Source organism: Rhinatrema bivittatum, chromosome 6 (genome assembly GCF_901001135.1).
Source record: "Rhinatrema bivittatum chromosome 6, aRhiBiv1.1, whole genome shotgun sequence".
Classification (NCBI taxonomy): domain Eukaryota; kingdom Metazoa; phylum Chordata; class Amphibia; order Gymnophiona; family Rhinatrematidae; genus Rhinatrema; species Rhinatrema bivittatum.
Window position 1 is genome coordinate 130322200 of NC_042620.1, and position 18341 is coordinate 130340540.

Sequence of the window (18341 nt, forward strand, 5' to 3'; positions counted from 1 at the left end):
CCTTCCAGGTTAGCGCAGGAACAGCAGCCATTTTGACTTCACCACGCGGCTGCCTATGAAACCATGGTGGGGGAGGGGATCTTCCTCCACCGCTGTCCCTGGCCGATTGTAGCCCGCAGAGGACTGGGGTGCCCGGGAGTCTCTGTTGGGGGAAGATGAGAACATCCTGGGGGAGGATCCTGATGATCCTGTAGTTTTTTCTTCCAAATTTGTTCTTTTGATGCATAAGGCGTATCTCACCAGCAAGGCCACTAGGAGTTGTTTTCCCAGGCAAGAAGGTTCGCAGGGTCCAAATCCTAGGAAGAGGTCAAAATTTTCAAGGACCGATGGTATGACCAGGTTTCATCAAATCCTTGGTAGGGCTGCACATTCAGATGCTGCAGTAGAGGCCTTTGGGGGGGGGGGATTCGGAGGACAGGGAGCCTCCAGTAGAAGACCATTCTGAGGTGGATTCTTCTCCGGAGGGACGGGGTCAAGCCCCAACTGTTGAGGGGAATGATCCGAAGGTGGATTGTCTTTTCCATAAGGAAGAACTGTGGCCCCTGATTCCCTGTGTTCTGCGAGAAGAATCTGATCAGGAAGAGTTGGGCCTTGTCATAGATGCTTAAGTGTATTTTTATGCTTTGGGCCGGTCTACAATGAGTACAGCATTTGCAGGCTGACAAAACTATGACTGCGTCAAAGGCAAAGCAGGCTGAGCAGCTAGAAGCTGTGGTGGCCTATGAAGCAGATGCATTATATGACCTCATCAGAACATCATCTACATCAACATAGTCAGCGGTCTCGGCCAGGCGGCTCCTTTGGGTAAGGAACTGGTCAGTGGACGTTTGGTCTAAGTCTCAGGAGCATTACCTTTTAAAGGAAAACTGCTTTTCGGAGAGGATGTGGAGGAGCTTGTTAAACATCTGGGAGAGAATAAAAGGCTTAGATTGCCTGAAGATAAGCCAAAAGGCAGAAAAGGATCCTTCTCTACGTGGCCTCACTTTAGGGTGAATAGGCAGTATCTGCAGAATAGGACTTCATGAGGAGCTCAGTAATTGCAGCGGTGCACAAAGGAGAGTTCTTGGCCTCTCTAGATTTGACTGAGACATATTTGCACATAGTGATCCGGCCAGATCATTAGAGATTCCTGAGGTTCATGATTCTCGGGACACATTTTCAATTTTGTGCCCTTCCATTCAGGTTGGCAACTGCTCCAAGGATCTTCACCAAGGCGATTGTCCTGTTGGCGGCAGCTCTCAGGAAGGAGGGCATTCTAGTTAACCCATATCTGGACGATTGACTTATTCAAGCAAAGTCAGAGGTTCTTTGCAGATAAACAGTAGCGTTAGTAATGCAGCAGTTAAGATCCCTGGGTTGGATAGTGAATCTGTCAAAGTCATCTTACCCCTACTCAGGTGTTGGAGTTCCTGAGGGCACGTTTCGACACCAGGATCAGGAAAGTTTCTCACCAGGGAACGTATTTGCAGAGGCAGATTTGCAGTTTGTTGGAGAGAGGTTTGGGATTACCTGCAGGTTCTCTATTCCATGGTTTCCACGTTGGAGTTTGTTCCTTGAGCATTTGCTCATATGAGGCCTCTGCACAGGGCGTTGCTTTCCCGGTGGAATCTGATGTCAGAACAGTTTAATCTGCCGCTGCCTCTTATGGAGATAGCCAAGTCCAGTCTTTCATAGTGGCTAGATCAGGACCAGTTAGGTCGTAGTGGCGAATTGGAGGTTCTGAATTGGATAGTAGTTACCACCAATGCCAGCCTCTCTGGATAGGGAGCTGTATGCCAAATTCAGTCGGCACAGGGCCAATGGTCAGTGAAAGAGGTGTTGTGGTCTGTCAATCGTTTAGAACTGAGAGCAGTGCGGTTCGTATTGCGTGCCTTTCTACCTATCTTACGCGGGCGGCTAGTAAGGATTTTGTCGGACAGTGCGATGATGGTGGCTTACATCAATCAACAGGGTTGTACCAAGAGTCGGGCGGTGGCTCAGGAGGCCCAGAAGTTAATTTGCTGGGCAGAACAACATCTGGAATTATTGGCTGCTTCTCACGTTCACCTTTTTTAAATCTAAAATCGGGTGCAAGGTCATTTCCTCTTTTGGGACCACAAAATAAATGGAATACCTTCCTGTCCCCCATTTTTGTATGGGGATGGGAACAATGGCTCCCAGCATCTGAAGTGGTTGATGGTTCCCTGTACCACCCACCTTTTGGTTACGGAAGTACAAGGAAAAGACCATGAGCAAGTCCTTTAGCAGATGAGCAAATTCTAAAGCGTAACCTTGTCTTATCACACTTAGGACCCGCCATGGCCGCTGGTGGGCAAAGTATTAAGGCAAATAGAGATTCATTCCAGAGAGGTGATTCTAGTGGCGGCCATGGTTTGCAGATTTGGTCAATCTAGGGTGGACAGGGACAGAACAAAATGGCGCCTTGAAGGAAGGACGCGTTTAGATGAGCTCCGGATCGCTGTGCAGAAATCATTGCCTTTGAAAATGCTGCACACTAAAAGAAAGGGGGAAGGTAAGGGAGGAAACCTCGACCCCCCCCCCCCCCCCCCGAAGCCTACCCCGGTTCAGACAACGATCCGTGAGTTTTATCCCGCTACGGGGGCAAGCCCAGGAGAGTCGGCATTAGTGCGGGTGGAGGAGCAAGCCATTGCCCTTCTCGACGAGTCATCATTAAGTCCTGGTGCACCAATTACTCCTTCCCCCCCTGCCCATGTCGAAGCGTGCGGGTCAGCTGGAACCCCTGAGCCGAAGCTGCTTCAGGTGGGGGAAGATTTCGAGGGAGGCCCAACCGCTAGAGAGACGGGGCAACTTCAGGACGGAGGAGTTTTACCCGTCCTGAAAGAAATAAACATCGGAGTTTTAAGTGGTGTAGGCAGTGTTCTGCCTGGAATCACCACTACTGGAAGGAGTTCGATTGACCAGAACGAGCTGGGAGGAACAATGCAGGATCTACCGGAAGGAATTACCTTAACAAAAAAGCCTGAAATCGTGACAATGGATGTGTTGTGGAATGCTGTTTCTGCAATTGAAAAGGCAATTGTTTCCTTAACAAACTCTATATCAGGTTTTCAAGATCAATTCAATGTGATTAACCCGGTAGTCTCAGCAAACTCAGCTAAAATTCAGGACTTGGATTCACAAATTAACCAGATAAAAGGTGTTCAGTCTGCATTAATTCAAGGGGACTCTAAGACAAATAAGAGATTAGAGAGTCTGGAAAACAACCTCAGATCTGAGAGTAATGAACTTCCCTAAGTGTAAATTAATATCACCAAAGGAACAATTTGCAAAATATCTACGAGAAATACTGCAGTTCTCAAGTGGTAAATTGCCCACTATTATGAATGCATATTTTCTACCTGAATCTATTCAAAGAGGTGGAACAGTTACTCTGAGTGGGGAAAATCGTGCTGAATGTTCTACACCATCATTGCCACTAGAAGATCTGACGGGATTTCTAGAAACATCTCAAGAAGAACAAATAGAGAGAAGAGGAGTGTTGCTATTAAAGTTCTTAGTTCCTGAAGAAAGAGACAATGTATTGAAAAGTTTCTTTCGCAATAGAAACAAATTTTACTTAGGTGAAAAAATATGGATATATCCGGACATTACAAGAATAACGCAATTACGCAGGAAAAAATGTCTTTCTCTTTGTCCTAGCGCCCGATCATTAGGTGCTCATGTATTGATAAAGTTTCCCTCTAAATGTGTGTTAAGAATGGATAATAATAGATATATTTTCATGGAGCCCGAACAGTTGGAAAGATTTTTGAATTCAAGAGATGAATCTAGGTCAGGCGTTGAAGTATCTGGTATATAAATTAAACCCTGTAACTTCCTTTATTTCCTAGGTTTGAAATTTAGAATACGTAGTAGTATTTGGCTAATAGGGCTCCACTTTCATTTTGTTCTCCCCAAATTTCATGGTAAACGTTTAAGGAGTAAAGAAAAAGGGTATTATTGCTGTTGATAGGAGATATGATAATGAAAAAGGATGATTTTCCTATTTTTGATTATTGATTAACCTATTTCCTGTTCCTTTTTTTTGTTTTCATTAGAAATATAAATGTTTACTCCTTTTTGTATAAGGAGTATATATAAATGCTTTATGTAATTTGTTTTGAAAATTCAATAAAGATTAAATAAAAATATAGGGTGGACAGGCCGCTGCATCTCGTCCATCTTCCAAAGCTTCTGCACCAAGGTCCCATATTTTCAGATCAGGCGGCTCACTTATGTCTTGCAGCTTGGAATTTGAGAGGAAGCATTTAAGTTGGAAAAAGGTATTCCAACGATGTCATTTCCACTCTGCTGCAAGCTAGGAAGTCTTCAACATCCTTAGCCTATATGAGGGTCTAGAGAGTTTTTGAGACTTGGTGCGCAAAGCAGGGGGTTGATCCTATTCGAGCGTCTGTGGCACACATTTTAATCTTATGAGAGCTGGTGAAGGGTTTGGCCTTTAATTCCCTCAGAGTTCAGGTGGCAGCATTGGGCTGCCTTAGAGGCAAGGTGCAGGGAGCAGCCTTAGCTGCACATCCAGATATAATGCATTTTCTCGGGGGGGGGGGGGCAGCGAAGCATTTGCGGCCTCCGGTACGGTGCCTTAACTTGGTCCTTAAGAAGATGTGTGCAGCTCCATTCGAGCCACTTAGAAGGGCAACTATGAAAGACCTCACCTTAAAGCTTAATTTGTTGGTGGCAATTCCTTCTGCTAGAAGGAGTTCGGAACTTCAAGCTCTGTCATGTAGGGATTCTCTTTTGAGAATTATGGATTCTGGAATCTCTTTGCGTACGGTTCCTTCCTTTCTTCCGAAGGTGGTATAATCATTTCACTTGGGTCAATCGGTAGAGCTTCCAGCTTTTCCAACCTGGATGTGGCAGCGCCTCACATGAGAAAGTTACGCTCTTGAATATAAAGCAAGTCTTGTTGCAGTATCTCAATCACTAATAACGTTCAGCTATCAGATCATCTTTTTGTGCTATGGAGCGGCGCAAAAAAGGGACATAAGGCTTCAAAGTCCACCATGGCACGGTGGTTGAAAGAAGCAATAGGTTTGGCGTACATCTGTTGGGGCTGTCATATCCCTGGGGGTTTAAGGGCTCACTCTACTTGATCTCAGGAGGCATATTGGGCTGAATGTCAGCAAGTGTATACAAAAGATTTGTAGGGCAGCTACTTGGAAGTTGTTGCACACTTTTTTGCCAGGCATTATTGTTTAGATGTCCAGGCTCCGGAGGACATGGGCTTCGATGAAAATGTTTAGGGAAGCTTGAATACATCCCAGGAGTCTGGACTGATCTGGATATGTACAGGGAAAGGAAAACTGGTTCTTACCTGCTAGTTTTTGTGCCTGTAGTACCACATATCAGTCCAGAGTCTCACCCAGTCGATGTGGGGAGAATTGGAGAGTCCGCTCATTCTGTTACATTGATTGGTCTGAAGAATGGAAAGGTTTGTTCCCATTATAAGGTTCCACTTACCAACTGCTCGTTCAGGGGGACGTGATTGTTTTCTTGTAGTTATGCTCTTTAGTATCTTGACTTGGGGACAGGTCAATACTGAGGGACTGCAGGTGGCACACCAGGTTATGTGGCAGTGTCCGCAAAACTTTCTCCATCTGCTGGAAGGAAGGCAAAACCCAGGAGTCTAGACTGATCTGTGGTGGTACAGGAACGAAAATTAGCCGGGAAGAACCAATTTTCCTATAAACGGTATCTATAAGAATGTCTTGTACAAAGCTTAAAAACATTATTATTCCATTATTACTTAAAAGGAAATAACAGCAAACATAAGACAACAGAAAATACAGTTTGTAAAAATAACCCAGCATGGCCATGGTTCAGCAAATCGTCTGTGGTAGGGGTAGGTCAAAAAGAGTTCTAAATGACAGACAAAACTGCATGACTTACTTTAGATAAATCTTTTTTTTTTTTTTTTATAGAAATGTTAAGATTTAATATAAAATACAAAGAAAAATATATAAGGCCAAGAACAAAGGCAACATCAAAAACACCCACAGTCACCTACCCATCCCACCCAAAACCTACATCAGAACTAGATATCTGGAGGTAGCTCTGTGGATCCTTAGAACTTTATATTTGTTAGCTTTATATTATTGAAGAGTTTGGAAGGGGGGGGGGGGTTGTTTTGTTTTTTTATATTGTCTTGAAAAAAGGATTTGTCATGATAGTGCCTAGAGGCCTATTTTTAGCCAGTGCCTGAATGCCAAAGATTGAATGTTAAAACATCGTGCAGCTGAAAATCTGCAAAATATAGCCAACTAAGTTGAGGATAAAAATGCACCCAAATCTAAGCAGCCAAAAGATTTAGGCCTGCCTTTTGTATGCTTCGGTTAGGTGGCTAAACCTGACCGTCTAGCACTAAAAATCTGAGCCAACTGAGTAAGCATCCCCCAACACCAGGAATTACCTTCAGGCTGTCCATTTTTTTGAGTGGCCACATTTAGCCATTAAGGAGGAGGGATTTTTTTCCCCTCATGGGATCTAGCCACCTAACTCCCTAGGTAGGCAGCTAGGTCCCATTGAAAATGCACTTTGTGTGTTAAGAATTATTTTAAGGGAATTGGTAAAACTGATCCAGAAAGGCATTAATATTTTTAGTTAAAATACCAAATTGTTCTCTGGGAGCTAAAGAATAAAAATTAATGGGGCAGTTTTCAGAAGGTATTTTTTTCCATGCGTAACAATTTACTTGCAGATATAAAGCCAGCTATCCACAGAGTCTGAAAATGCCCCCATAAATGAGTGAGATTCTGGGTAAAAAGGTAATATTACCAGTCATGTTCGTGCAAAATATTATATAGATCGAGAGAAATAGCCAAATTTTTGAAAGGTTAGCTCTATAAAGTAACATTTCTTTTCGTTCTATTCACCTTTCTATTCTTATGGTTTTTTAATAGTATAATATTCGAGCCTACCCAACAACATTGGTGTTCAACCAATCCAACGTTCATGAGTACGAAGGACATCACTCTGCAGAAGAGATTTTGGAGTTTGTAAAGGTATGTGTGCACTCTTACAAACCTAAAATGGTACAGAACAGGGGTTACCATAAGGAAATGCAAACAAAAGAAGGTACAACAAAAGAAAACAATTCCTTCAAAACATACAAAAGTTACAACAAAAAATAGAAAGGAAAAATTTAATTTCACCATTTTATTACAGTAATTTTAACGGGTTTATAAAGGTAGGACAAAATGTGCAGCCTGTATATTGAATCTAGGAAGATGCAGAAAGGTCTATCTGCTTAGGTTTGTAGCCAAGTTTGTATAAAACAAGGGATCAAACTTCATTTTTTGACTGCTGCCACTGTGAAGCAGACCACAATGTCAGTTGCCTCATGGAGGGAATTTTTAGCCTGGCAACATGTTTTATACTTAAGCATCATGCCCTTGGCATTAAATGGCTCCCTATAATGTTTGTTTGAAAATGTATTTATATATAAATTTTATATATCATAAAAGTAAAGTAATCATAATATATAACATCAGAAATTTAAAAAAACATCATAAAACCAAAACAAGATAAAAAGTATCAGTCAATATGCTGCTAACTTAATGTATTATAAGGTCACACCTTATATCATTTTGTCTTATATTTGTCACCAAGGATATCATAACACCTTTCCCTGTACATACCCGGATCAGTCCTGACCCCGTGGGTTGTGCCTCCTGTCCAACAGATGGAGACAGACCAAAACTGAAAGGGTATCCTATATCAGGACAGAGCCTACTTCATCCCTTCAGTATTTGTCTGTCTCCTTGCGGTTCCCTTACTTATTCCTTTATCTTTACCCTGTGGGGTTTTTTTTCTACTTAGTTTTCAAGCTCAAGCAAGTATTTTAGTCTTTGTGTTTAGCTTAAACTTTTTTTTTTTTTTAAGACTGTTTTTACTTCAACTCTGTCTGTCAGGGGACAGTGCTGTCTCCTTCGCTCTTGGAGGGCCTAGAGGGGCTTGCCCCTTGAGTTTTCAGTCTAGGCTCCCTCCCCGGTGACCCATGTATTGGGGCGATACTGGTGGTCCAGTCACTCCCCCTTAGAATCTGCCTTGAGCCCCGGGACGTGATAATTCCCCAGTAGCATTTACAGGGAGTCTCATTCCCCTGTGTAAAATAAATAAATAAGGAAAAGTTTTACTTTTATTTTTACTGAAGGCAGCTTAATTCCTCTGCTATAGCAGAGAAGGGAACGGGCAGGGTTCATTCACCTGCACTCGCTCCTCTCCCCTGCACGGCTCAGCTGATTTTGCTCCTGCTCGCGGAGATTTCAGTCATGCCGCGATCTCACTTGTTTGGCTTGTGGAGAGCCTGCCCCTGCGGCTCTCCCAAAACGGGATATGTTCGGGATGCTTGCCGGGTGGGGAGGGTCCCTCAGCGGCGCCAACCCCACCACGGACCCGGGATGCTCCTCCCGATGCATGGCCAGGCCTCTCCCGACCCGGCAAACCGCAAGAACGGTGGCCATTTTAGGTATTAGTGCAGCTCCCGATTCGAAGCTACAGGTGTGAGGAGTCGGATTTTCAGGGTTCTTCCCCCCGCCCCCCGATTTGAGCCCTGTGCCCCCCCCCATGGGGATCCAGACCCCTCCCCCCCCCCCCCGGGAAATCCAGGCCACATTTTTCTTCTGAATTTGTGCTCCTGATGCACAAATCTTACTTGGCCAACTTGCAGGAGGAGGACTCCCTCCCAAGTCCCCCATCCACCAAAATTCCACGGTTGCCCACTCCGCCCTCTCCTGCAGCTCCGGATCCGCAAGGCTCTGGCAGGATTAGAGTGGTTCTGGGGGTACCCCCCCCCCCTCCCCGATCTGTCCCAGCCACCCACAATTCCGGACCAGGATCCAGACGCGGATTTGTCTTTGCCAGGTCCCCCCCCACGAAGGGGATGACCCCCGGGTGCTGCGTTTATTCCAAAGGGAAGAGCTGGAACCTCTTATCCCCTTTATCCTGAAAGAACTGGGGATTGAAGTCTTTCCAGATGATACGGTGACAGCCGCAATGCCAGCCCACATGGACCCGGTCCTGGCGAAACTCAGGGCGCCTCCACGCACTTTTCCGTTCCATCTCATGCACAAGGTGCTGCTCCTTCAGGAATGGGAAGCTCCCGAGACGGGGCTATGTGTGGGTAGAACTATGGACAAGCTCTATCCTCTTCACGAGGATTGCCTAGACATGCTGAAAATTCCCAAGGGTGGAATCTTCTGTCTCTGCAGTCACCAAGCACACCACCATTCCAGTGGTGGGAGCCACTGCTTTGAAGGATGTCCAGGACCAGAAACTCGAATTCTATCTCAAGCATATCTTCGAAGTCTTGGCTCTAGGTGTCCGGGCGACGATCTGCAGCAGTCTCATGCAGCGGGCAAGTCTTAGGTGGGTACAACAATTGCTCAGCACCCAGGACCTCCCGTCTGCAAAGGCGGAGCAGGCTGAACGACTGGAGGGGGCAGTGGCGTATGGAGCGGATGCCCTCTATGATTTACTCCGTATACAGGCCAAGGCGATGGTATCAGCAGTGTCGACCAGACGCCTCCTCTGGCTGCGCAACTGGTCGGCGGACTCCTCTTCCAAATCTCAGTTGGGCACACTTCCTTTCAAGGGTAAGTTGCTTTTTGGCGAGGACCTAGAACAGCTTATTAAATCCTTGGGAGAGAACAAGATTCATAAGCTACCGGAGGACCGCCTTAAACAGCCTAGGTCTTTCTTCCCCACACGTTCCCGTTACAGGGGACAGAGGAGATATGCCAACAGGGCAAGGGGTTCCTTTCTTAGAGGGAACTCCTCCAGGTCCCAGACATGGTCTCATTCCTTTCGTGGCCACCGGGCCTTCCAGGATGGTAACCCACAACGTTCCACTGCAAAGCCCACCTCCCAATGAGATCCAGCCGGCCCATTCCTCCGTTCCAGACTTAGGTGGACGTTTCTCCCGCTTTCTGGAGGAATGGGTCAAAATCATGGAGGACCAGTGGGTCCTCGAGGTGATAGAGAGAGGTTACGTGTTCGAGTTTGCTCGAGATCTGCCGGACCTCTACATGGTTTCCCCTTGCAGTCACCGGAAGCGGGTGACCGTCTGCCAGACTCTCGCCAGGCTCCAGGCTTTGGGAGCCATAGTCCCCGTGCCGGTGGAGGAACAAGGGGTCAGCCAGTATTCCATTTACTTTGTCGTTCCAAAGAAGGACAGTTCTTTCCGTCCCATCTTGGATCTCAAGAGGGTCAACCGGGCCCTCAAGGTACCCCATTTCCGGATGGAAACCCTGCCAGACGAATATCTGGCCTCCCTCGACCTGACGGAGGCGTATCTCCACATACCTATTCGTTGCGAGCATCAACAGTATCTCCATTTCAACATCCTGGGCCAACACTTCCAGTTTCGAGCTCTGCCCTTCGGCCTCGCCACCGCTCCACGCACCTTTACCAAGGTCATGGTGGTGGTGGCAGCAGCCCTTCGCTGAGAAGGAATCCTAGTCCATCCTTATCTGGACAACTGGCTCGTGCGGGCCAAGTCGATGACTCTCTGCAGAATAGCGGTCAATCGGGTTCTTGCTCTCCTCTCCTCCCTCGGGTGGATAGTCAATTTCTCCAAGAGCAACCTGCAGCCCTCCCAGGTCCTGGAATTCCTGGGGTCACGCTTCGATACCCAAGTCGGCAAGGTGTTCCTCCCGGACGCTCGGGCGCACAAACTTATGGACCAAGTGCACAATCTGCTCTCGCTCCCGCTTCCCACAGCATGGGACTATTTCCAGGTACTGGGGACCATGGCTTCTACTATCGACCTGGTCCCCTGGGCTTTTGCGCATATGCGTCCATTACAGAAAGCTTTGCTATCCCGCTGGAAGCCGGTGTCTGAGCAGTTCCAGAAGCCCCTACCTCTTTCCAGTTCTACCATCGCAGACATACAATGGTGGCTATAGCTAGCACACCTCTTGAAGGGAATGCCCTTACAGACTCCTCAGTGGATCATAGTGACGACGGATGCCAGCCTCTCCGGGTGGGGAGCAGTCTATCAATCCCGAGCCACACAGGGGTACTGGTCCCAAGTCCAGTCCCGCTGGCACATCTATCATCTGGAGGCACAAGCGGTGTGCCTGGCTCTCAAGGTTTTTCTTCCGCTGATCCACCGCAGAGCAGTGCGCGTACTATCAGTCAATTCCACCATAGTGGCCTATATCAATCACCAGGGGGGCACCAGGAGTCGCCTGGTAGCTCTTGAGGCCAGCAAGCTACTCACCTGGGCGGAGCAACACCTTGAGCACCTGGCGGCCTCTCATATAGCGGGCAAGGAGAATGTCCAAGCTGATTTCCTCAGTCGTCAACGTCTCGATCCCGGCGAGTGGGAGTTGTCCGGAGCGATGGATTTGATTGTTCACAGGTGGGGCCCTCCTCACCTGGACCTGATGGCGACCTTGAGCAATGCCAAGGCTCCCAGATTCTTCAGTCGGTTGAGGGAGCACTGCTCGGAAGGAGTGGATGCCCTGGTCCTCCCCTGGCCCCACGATGTTCTCCTCTACGTGTTTCCTCCGTGGCCCCTAGTGGGAAAGGTTCTCGATAATCTATTGATTTGAACTTTGGCTGGAATATTTTCTTTAGGATATCTTGCTAAATATAGAATTTCAGTTTTGCTTATATTGAGAGAGAACTCATTTTCCAATAACCATTGATTAATATTAGCCAAAGCAAACTTTATAATCTTTAGAGCTGTGGTAGCAGATTCCCAATAGGGCAAAGAACTGAGTATCGACTGCAAATATACAATTTTTTACATCAAGTTTAGCAAAGACCTTGCAAATGGGAGTCAGATAAACATTAAATAAGGATGCAGAAAGTGCTAATCCCTGAGGAACATTAGTCTTGATTTCAGATAGCGCAGACTTAACATGATTAAGAACTATATTTGGTGCCCATTGAGAAAAGAAGTGAACCTCTTTAATACTGTATTGGTAATTCCAATTTTGCTAAGCCTTTTTAAGAGTAAATTATGGTCAACAGTATCAAAAGCTGCAGTTAGATCAAGAAGGATTAAGAAAAAATCAGAACCATTATCAAAACCCCTTCTGAAGAGGTCAAACAGCAATAAAAGTAATAATTCGGAATTGTGACCTGCACGAAACCTGTATTGATGCTTACCAAAATTTCATGATCTATAAAGGAGTGAAATGTTTTAAATACTGCTTTCTCAAGAATCTTTGAAAAGTAAGGTCGATAATTGTTCAACTCAACAGATTTAATTATCCTTTTTTGGAACAGGTTTTACTGCTGCAATCTTAAGTGAATTCGGACCATGCCTTTCACTCAGGGAGCAGTTCACTAAGATTTTAACAAACTCGGCAATATCCATCTTTAAACATTTCAGGGAAGCATTAGAATACTTAATCTTGGCACAAAACATTAGTTTTTCCTATAACTTCAATGATTTCCTCAGTAGAGACCTCATCAAGAGTCCCATAATGCAGGGCAATCAGAAATGCTATCAGTGACAGGTTACACAAAATAACGAGTTAAGTTTTGTTAGCTTTTTTTTTTTTTTTTATACAGATAAAGCAATTAAAATCCTCTACACTTAAATTAAAATTCCTGGTGATAGTAAAATCTTGGGGAGAAGATAAAAAATTTTCAATGAGAAATAATTCTATCGATTTCAAGAAGGTGGGATTTGGGTGGAGAAATATTTATTTTTGGTTAAACCTATTTTCAGTCTATACTCTGAAATATTTTACAAAATTGGAATTTGATCAGTCAGGCTTAGTTTTAAGCCAACTTCATTCTATTTATCTGAGTTCTGTTTTTCTAATATTAAATCAGAGCTATACAATGCAGCTATGTATTCTTAGATGATATAGCAGCAATTGATGAGATTGACATAATTGTCATCACAGAGACTTGGTGAAAGGAGGATAAACAATGGGACAGTGCTATATCAGGGTACAAATTATATCGCAATGATAGGGAGGATCAACTTGGTGGGGGTGTGGCACTTTATATCCAGGAGGGTATAGAGTCCAACAGGATAAACATCATACAAGAGTCCAAATGCTCAGGAGAATCTATATGGGTAGAAATCACATGTGTGTTGGGTAAGAGTATAGTGATAGTATACTACCGTCCACCTGGACAAAATGGTCAGACAGATGATCAAATGCTAAGAGAAATCAGGGAAGCTAACCAATATGGCAGTGCAATAATAATGGGAGATTTCAATTACCCCAATATTGACTGGGTAAATGTAACATCAGGGCTTGCTAGAGACATAAAGTTCCTGAACATAATAAATGACTGCTTCATGGGGCAATTGGTTCAGGAACCAACAAGAGAGGGAGCTATTTTATATTTAATTCTTAGTGTAATGCAGGATTTGGTGAGAGAGGTAACTGTGGTGGGGCCACTTGACAACAGTGATCATAACATGATCAAATTTAAACTAATAACTGGAAGGGGGACAATAAGTAAATCTGCAGCTCTAACACTAAACTTTCAAAAGGGAAACTTTGATAAAATGAGGAAAATAGAAAAAACCTGAAAGGTGCAACTGGTCAACAGGCATGGACATTGTTTAAAAATACAATCCTAGAGGCACAGTCAATATGTATTCCACACATTAAGAAAGGTGGAAGGAAGGCAAAATGATTACCGATATGGTTAAAATGTGAGGTGAAAGAGGCTATTTTAGCCAGAAAAACATCCTTCAAAAATTGGAAGAAGAAAATTGGAAGAAGAAATCTGAAGAAAATAGGATAAAACATAAGCATTGCCAAGTTAAGTGTGAAATATTGATAAGACAGGCGAAGAGAGAATTTGAAACGAAGTTGGCCATAGAGGCAAAAACTAATAATAAAAACGTTTTTAAATATATCTGAAGCAAGAAACCTGTGAGGGAGTCGGTTGGAACATTAGATGACCGAGGGGTTAAAGGGGCTCTTAGGGAAGATAAGGCCATTACAGAAAGACTAAATGAATTCTTTGCTTCCGTGTTTACTAATGAGGATGTTGGCGAGATACCAGTTCCGGAGATGGCTTTCAGGGGTGATGAGTCAGACGAACTGAATGAAATCACTGTGAACCTGGAAGATGTAGTAGGCCAGATTGACAAACTAAAGAGTAGCAAATCACCTGGACCGAATGGTATGCATCCTAGGGTACTGAAGGAACTAAAAAAAGAAATTTCTGATCTATTAGTTAAAATTTGTAACCTATCATTAAAATCATCCATTGTACCTGAAGACTGGAGGGTGGCCAATATAACCCCAATATTTAAAAAAGGCTCCAGAGGAGATCTGGGTAACTAGAGACCTGTGAACCTGACTTCAGTGCCGGGAAAAATAGTGGAAACTATTCTCAAGATCAAAATCGTAGAGCATATAGAAAGACATGGTTTAATGGAACACAGTCAACATGGATTTATCCAAGGGAAGTCTTGCCTAACACATCTGCTTCATTTTTTTGAAGGGGTTAATAAACATGTGGAAAAAGGTGTACTTGTATTTGGATTTTCAGAAGGTGTTTGACACAGTCCCTCATGAGAGGCTTCTAAGAAAACTAAAAAGTTATGGGATAGGAGACTATATCCTTTCGTGGATTACAAACTGGTTAAAAGACAGGAAACAGAGTAGGTTTAAGTAGTCAATTTTCTCAGTGGAAAAGAGTAAACAGTGGAGTGCCTCAGGAATCTGTACTTGGACCAGTGCTTTTCAACATATATATGATCTGGAAAGGAATACGATGAGTGAGGTTATCAAATTTGCAGATGATACAAAATTATTCAGAGTAGTTAAATCACAAGCGGATTGTAATACATTACAGGAGGACCTTGCAAGACTGGAAGATTGGGCATCCAAATGGCAGATGAAATTTAATGTGGACAAGTGCAAGATGTTGCATATAGGGAAAAATAACCCTTGCTGTAGTTACGATGTTAGGTTCCATATTAGGAGCTACCACCCAGGAAAAAGATCTAGGCATCATAGTGGTTAATACTTTAAAATTGTCGGCTCAGTGTGCTGCAGCAGTCAAAAAAGCAAACAATGTTAGGAATTGTTAGGAAGGGAATGGTTAATAAAACGGAAAATGTCATAATGCCTCTATATCGCTCCATGTTGAGACCGCACCTTGAATACTGTGTACAATTCTGGTCGCCGCATCTCAAATAAAGTTATAGTTGCGATGGAGAAGGTACAAAGAAGGGCAACCAAAATGATAAAGGGGATGGAACAGCTCCCCTATGAGGAAAGGCTGGAGAGGTTAGGGCTGTTCAGCTTGGAGAAGACAGCTGAGGTGGGATATGATACAGGTCTTTAAGATCATGAGAGGTCTTGAACGAGTAGATGTGAATCGGTTATTTATACTTTCGAATAATAGAAGGACTAGGGAGCATTCCATGAAGTTAGCAAGTAGTACATTTAAGACTAATCGGAGAAAATTATTTTTCCCTGTACATACCAGGATCAGTCCAGGCAGTGGGTTATCTCCCCCTTCCAGCAGATGGAGTCAGAGAGAACTTTGAAGGATGCTTCCTTATAAGGTAGTGCACCCTCTACTAATCCTCAGTATTCTTTTGACTCCAGCAGATGACAGTGGTGGCTTCCGTTCCCCACTGAGATGACTAGAAAGCTATTTTAGGAAGTTTCTCATAGTCCGGCAGACACTCGACAGGCTTCTGGCTCTCGGAGCGATTCGTCCGGGCCCCCTCTGGAAGTAGGCCGGGGACATTATTCGGTATACTTCATAGTCCCCAAGAAGGAAGCTTCCTTCCGCCCGATCTTGGATCTCAAGATGGTCAACAGGGCCCTCAAGATTCCCCAATTTCGGATGGAAACCTCACGCTCCGTGATAGCGGCAGTGCACTCCGGAGAATCTTTGGCCTCCCTGGATCTGACGGAAGCTTATCTACACATTCCCATCCTCCAGGCGCATCAGCGTTTTCTGCGATTCAAGATTCTGGGACAGCATTTCCAGTTCCAGGCTCTACCCTTTGGTCTTGCGACCGCTCCTCGAACTTTCACGAAGGTGATGATAGTAGTAGCCGCCGCTCTCCGGAGGGAGGGTGTCTTGGTGCACCCATACCTGGACGACCGGCTCATTCGGGCGAAGTCCTCAGCCCAGTGCCACCGGGCGGTCGACAAGGTGTTGACGCTTCTTCACTCCCTCGGTTGGGTGGTCAACTTCGCCAAGAGCAGCCTTTCTCCATCTCAGTCTCTGGACTTTCTGGGGGTGTATTTCGACATAGCGCTGGGCAAGGTGTCCCTGCCCCCCGGACAGGGCTCATACACTCATAGCTCAGATACGACGAATCATCGATCTCTCGCTTCCAATGGCATGGGATTTGTTACCAGGGTACGTGGAACCAGATCGATTGGCGCTTACCTTGTGCTGAGAAGCTCTTCGAGTGGAGCGAAACAGGACCTCGACCCTCCCAGGTCCAGGCAGGTAGTCACAAGGTTGATCCGATGTGCAGTCCAGGATCCGGGCAGGCAGCACAGCAAGTAATCCAAAGTCCGATCCGAGGTCGGGGTAACCAGCACAGCAGGGTAATCCGAGGTACGGTCCAAGATCAGGGCAGGCAGCACAGCAAGGCAATTCAGAGTCCGGTCCGAGGTCAGGCAGCCAACACAGCAGGGTAATCCGAGGTACAGTCCAAGATCAGGGCAGGTGGCACAGCAAGGCAATCCAGAGTCCGGTCCGAGGTCAGGCAGCCAACACAGCAGGGTAATCCGAGGTACAGTCCAAGATCAGGGCAGGCAGCACAGCAGGGCAAACCGAGGTACAGTCCAAGATCAGGGCAGGCAGCACAGCAAGGCAATCCAGAGTCCGGTCCGAGGTCAGGCAGCCAACACAGCAGGGTAATCCGAGGTACAGTCCAAGATCAGGGCAGGCAGCACAGCAGGGCAAACCGAGGTACAGTCCAAGATCAGGGCAGGCAGCACAGCAAGGCAATCCAGAGTCCAGTCCGAGGTCAGGCAGCCAACACAGCAGGGTAATCCGAGGTACAGTCCAAGATCAGGGCAGGCAGCACAGCAAAGCAATCCAGAGTCCGGTCCGAGGTCAAGCAATCCAAACAGCAAGCTAGACTAAAACAGCAGCTCAGCAGCAAGGAAACTGGAGTGTGGCCGAAGCAGTAAGCGTGGGAGAAGGCTCTGCTTAAGAAGCCAAATCTCCCGCACAAACCAAGCCCGGTCGGCGTCTGACGTCAGGGGGCGTGTCCAAGCCCCCGATCGCAAGGAGATAGGCTGCAGGCACAGGAAGGAGGATCCCTCGGCGTCACTTGACGTCCAAGTCCCGATTCGAGACGTCCCGACGTCTCCGACGGGGGGAGGAGCCCGAGCCCCTCAGAGCGGCCCTGCCCGGAACCGCGCGGATGCGGAGCGTCGAAGTGGGGGATGAGACTCCGGCACCATTGCCCAAGGTAACAGGATTATCTCCAGGTCCTGGGATCCATGGCTTCCACCATCAATCTGGTCCCCTGGGCGTTTGCGCATATGCGTCCCTTACAGCGCGCCTTGCTCTCCCGCTGGAAGCCGGTGTCTCGGGACTTCCAAGCCATCCTCCCTCTCTCGCAGGGAGCCAAGGACAGTCTCTCGTGGTGATTCAACCTGACTCATCTTCTCCAGGGTGTTCCTTTGGACATCCCGAAATGGGTAATCGTCATGACTGACGCCAGTATCTCTGGCTGGGGAGCGGTGTTCAGATGAGTTCTGCACAAGGGAAGTGGATGCCGTCCCAAGCAACCTGGCCGATCAATCACTTAGAGACCAGAGCAGTGCGTCTGGCATTGAAACGCTTCCTACCTCTCGTCCATCGTTGCGCAGTCCGAATACTCTCAGACAATGCGACCACTGTGGCTTACATCAATAGTCAAGGGAGCACGAGGAGCCAGCATGTCTCTCGGGAGACAGACAGGTTGATGGTGTGGGCGGAGACTCACCTCTCCCGCCTAGCGGCTTCCCACATTGCAGGCGTAGACAACGTTCAAGCCGACTTTCTCAGTCGTCAACATCTAGATCCCGGATAGTGGGAACTCTCAGAGGAGGCGGTGAATCTCCTGTTCCACAGATGGGGGACACCCTACCTGGACCTAATGGCAACCTCCCGGAATGCTAAGGCAGCTCGGTTCTTCAGTCACAGAAGAGAGTACGGGGCAGAGGGAGTGGATGCGTTAGTCCTCCTCTGGCCCCATCATGTTCTCCTCTACGTGTTTCCCCCTTGGCCTCTGGTGGGCAAGGAGCTCCAGAGAATAGAGTCCCACCAAGGCCCGGTAATACTGATGGCGCCAGAATGGCCCCGTCGCCCGTGGTTTGCAGACTTGATCAACCTCGCAATGGACGGATCTCTTCGCCTGG

The 18341-nt window shown here is 46.3% G+C and overlaps 1 protein-coding gene across 7 annotated transcripts in view; it reads left to right on the plus strand.

The window, feature by feature from the left end:
• The window catches only part of DNAJC10 (DnaJ heat shock protein family (Hsp40) member C10), a 334589-nt gene that overhangs the window by 180697 nt on the left and 135551 nt on the right, over positions 1 to 18341 (plus strand). For all 7 annotated transcript variants that reach the window (XR_003857398.1, XM_029605932.1, XM_029605933.1 and 4 more), the window contains one exon: positions 6921 to 7022. Coding sequence is in view for 6 of the 7 variants with exons in the window: in XM_029605932.1 (XP_029461792.1) it covers positions 6921 to 7022 (102 nt within the window). In the remaining variant the exon portion in view is untranslated. The remainder of the gene's footprint in view (positions 1 to 6920; positions 7023 to 18341) is intronic.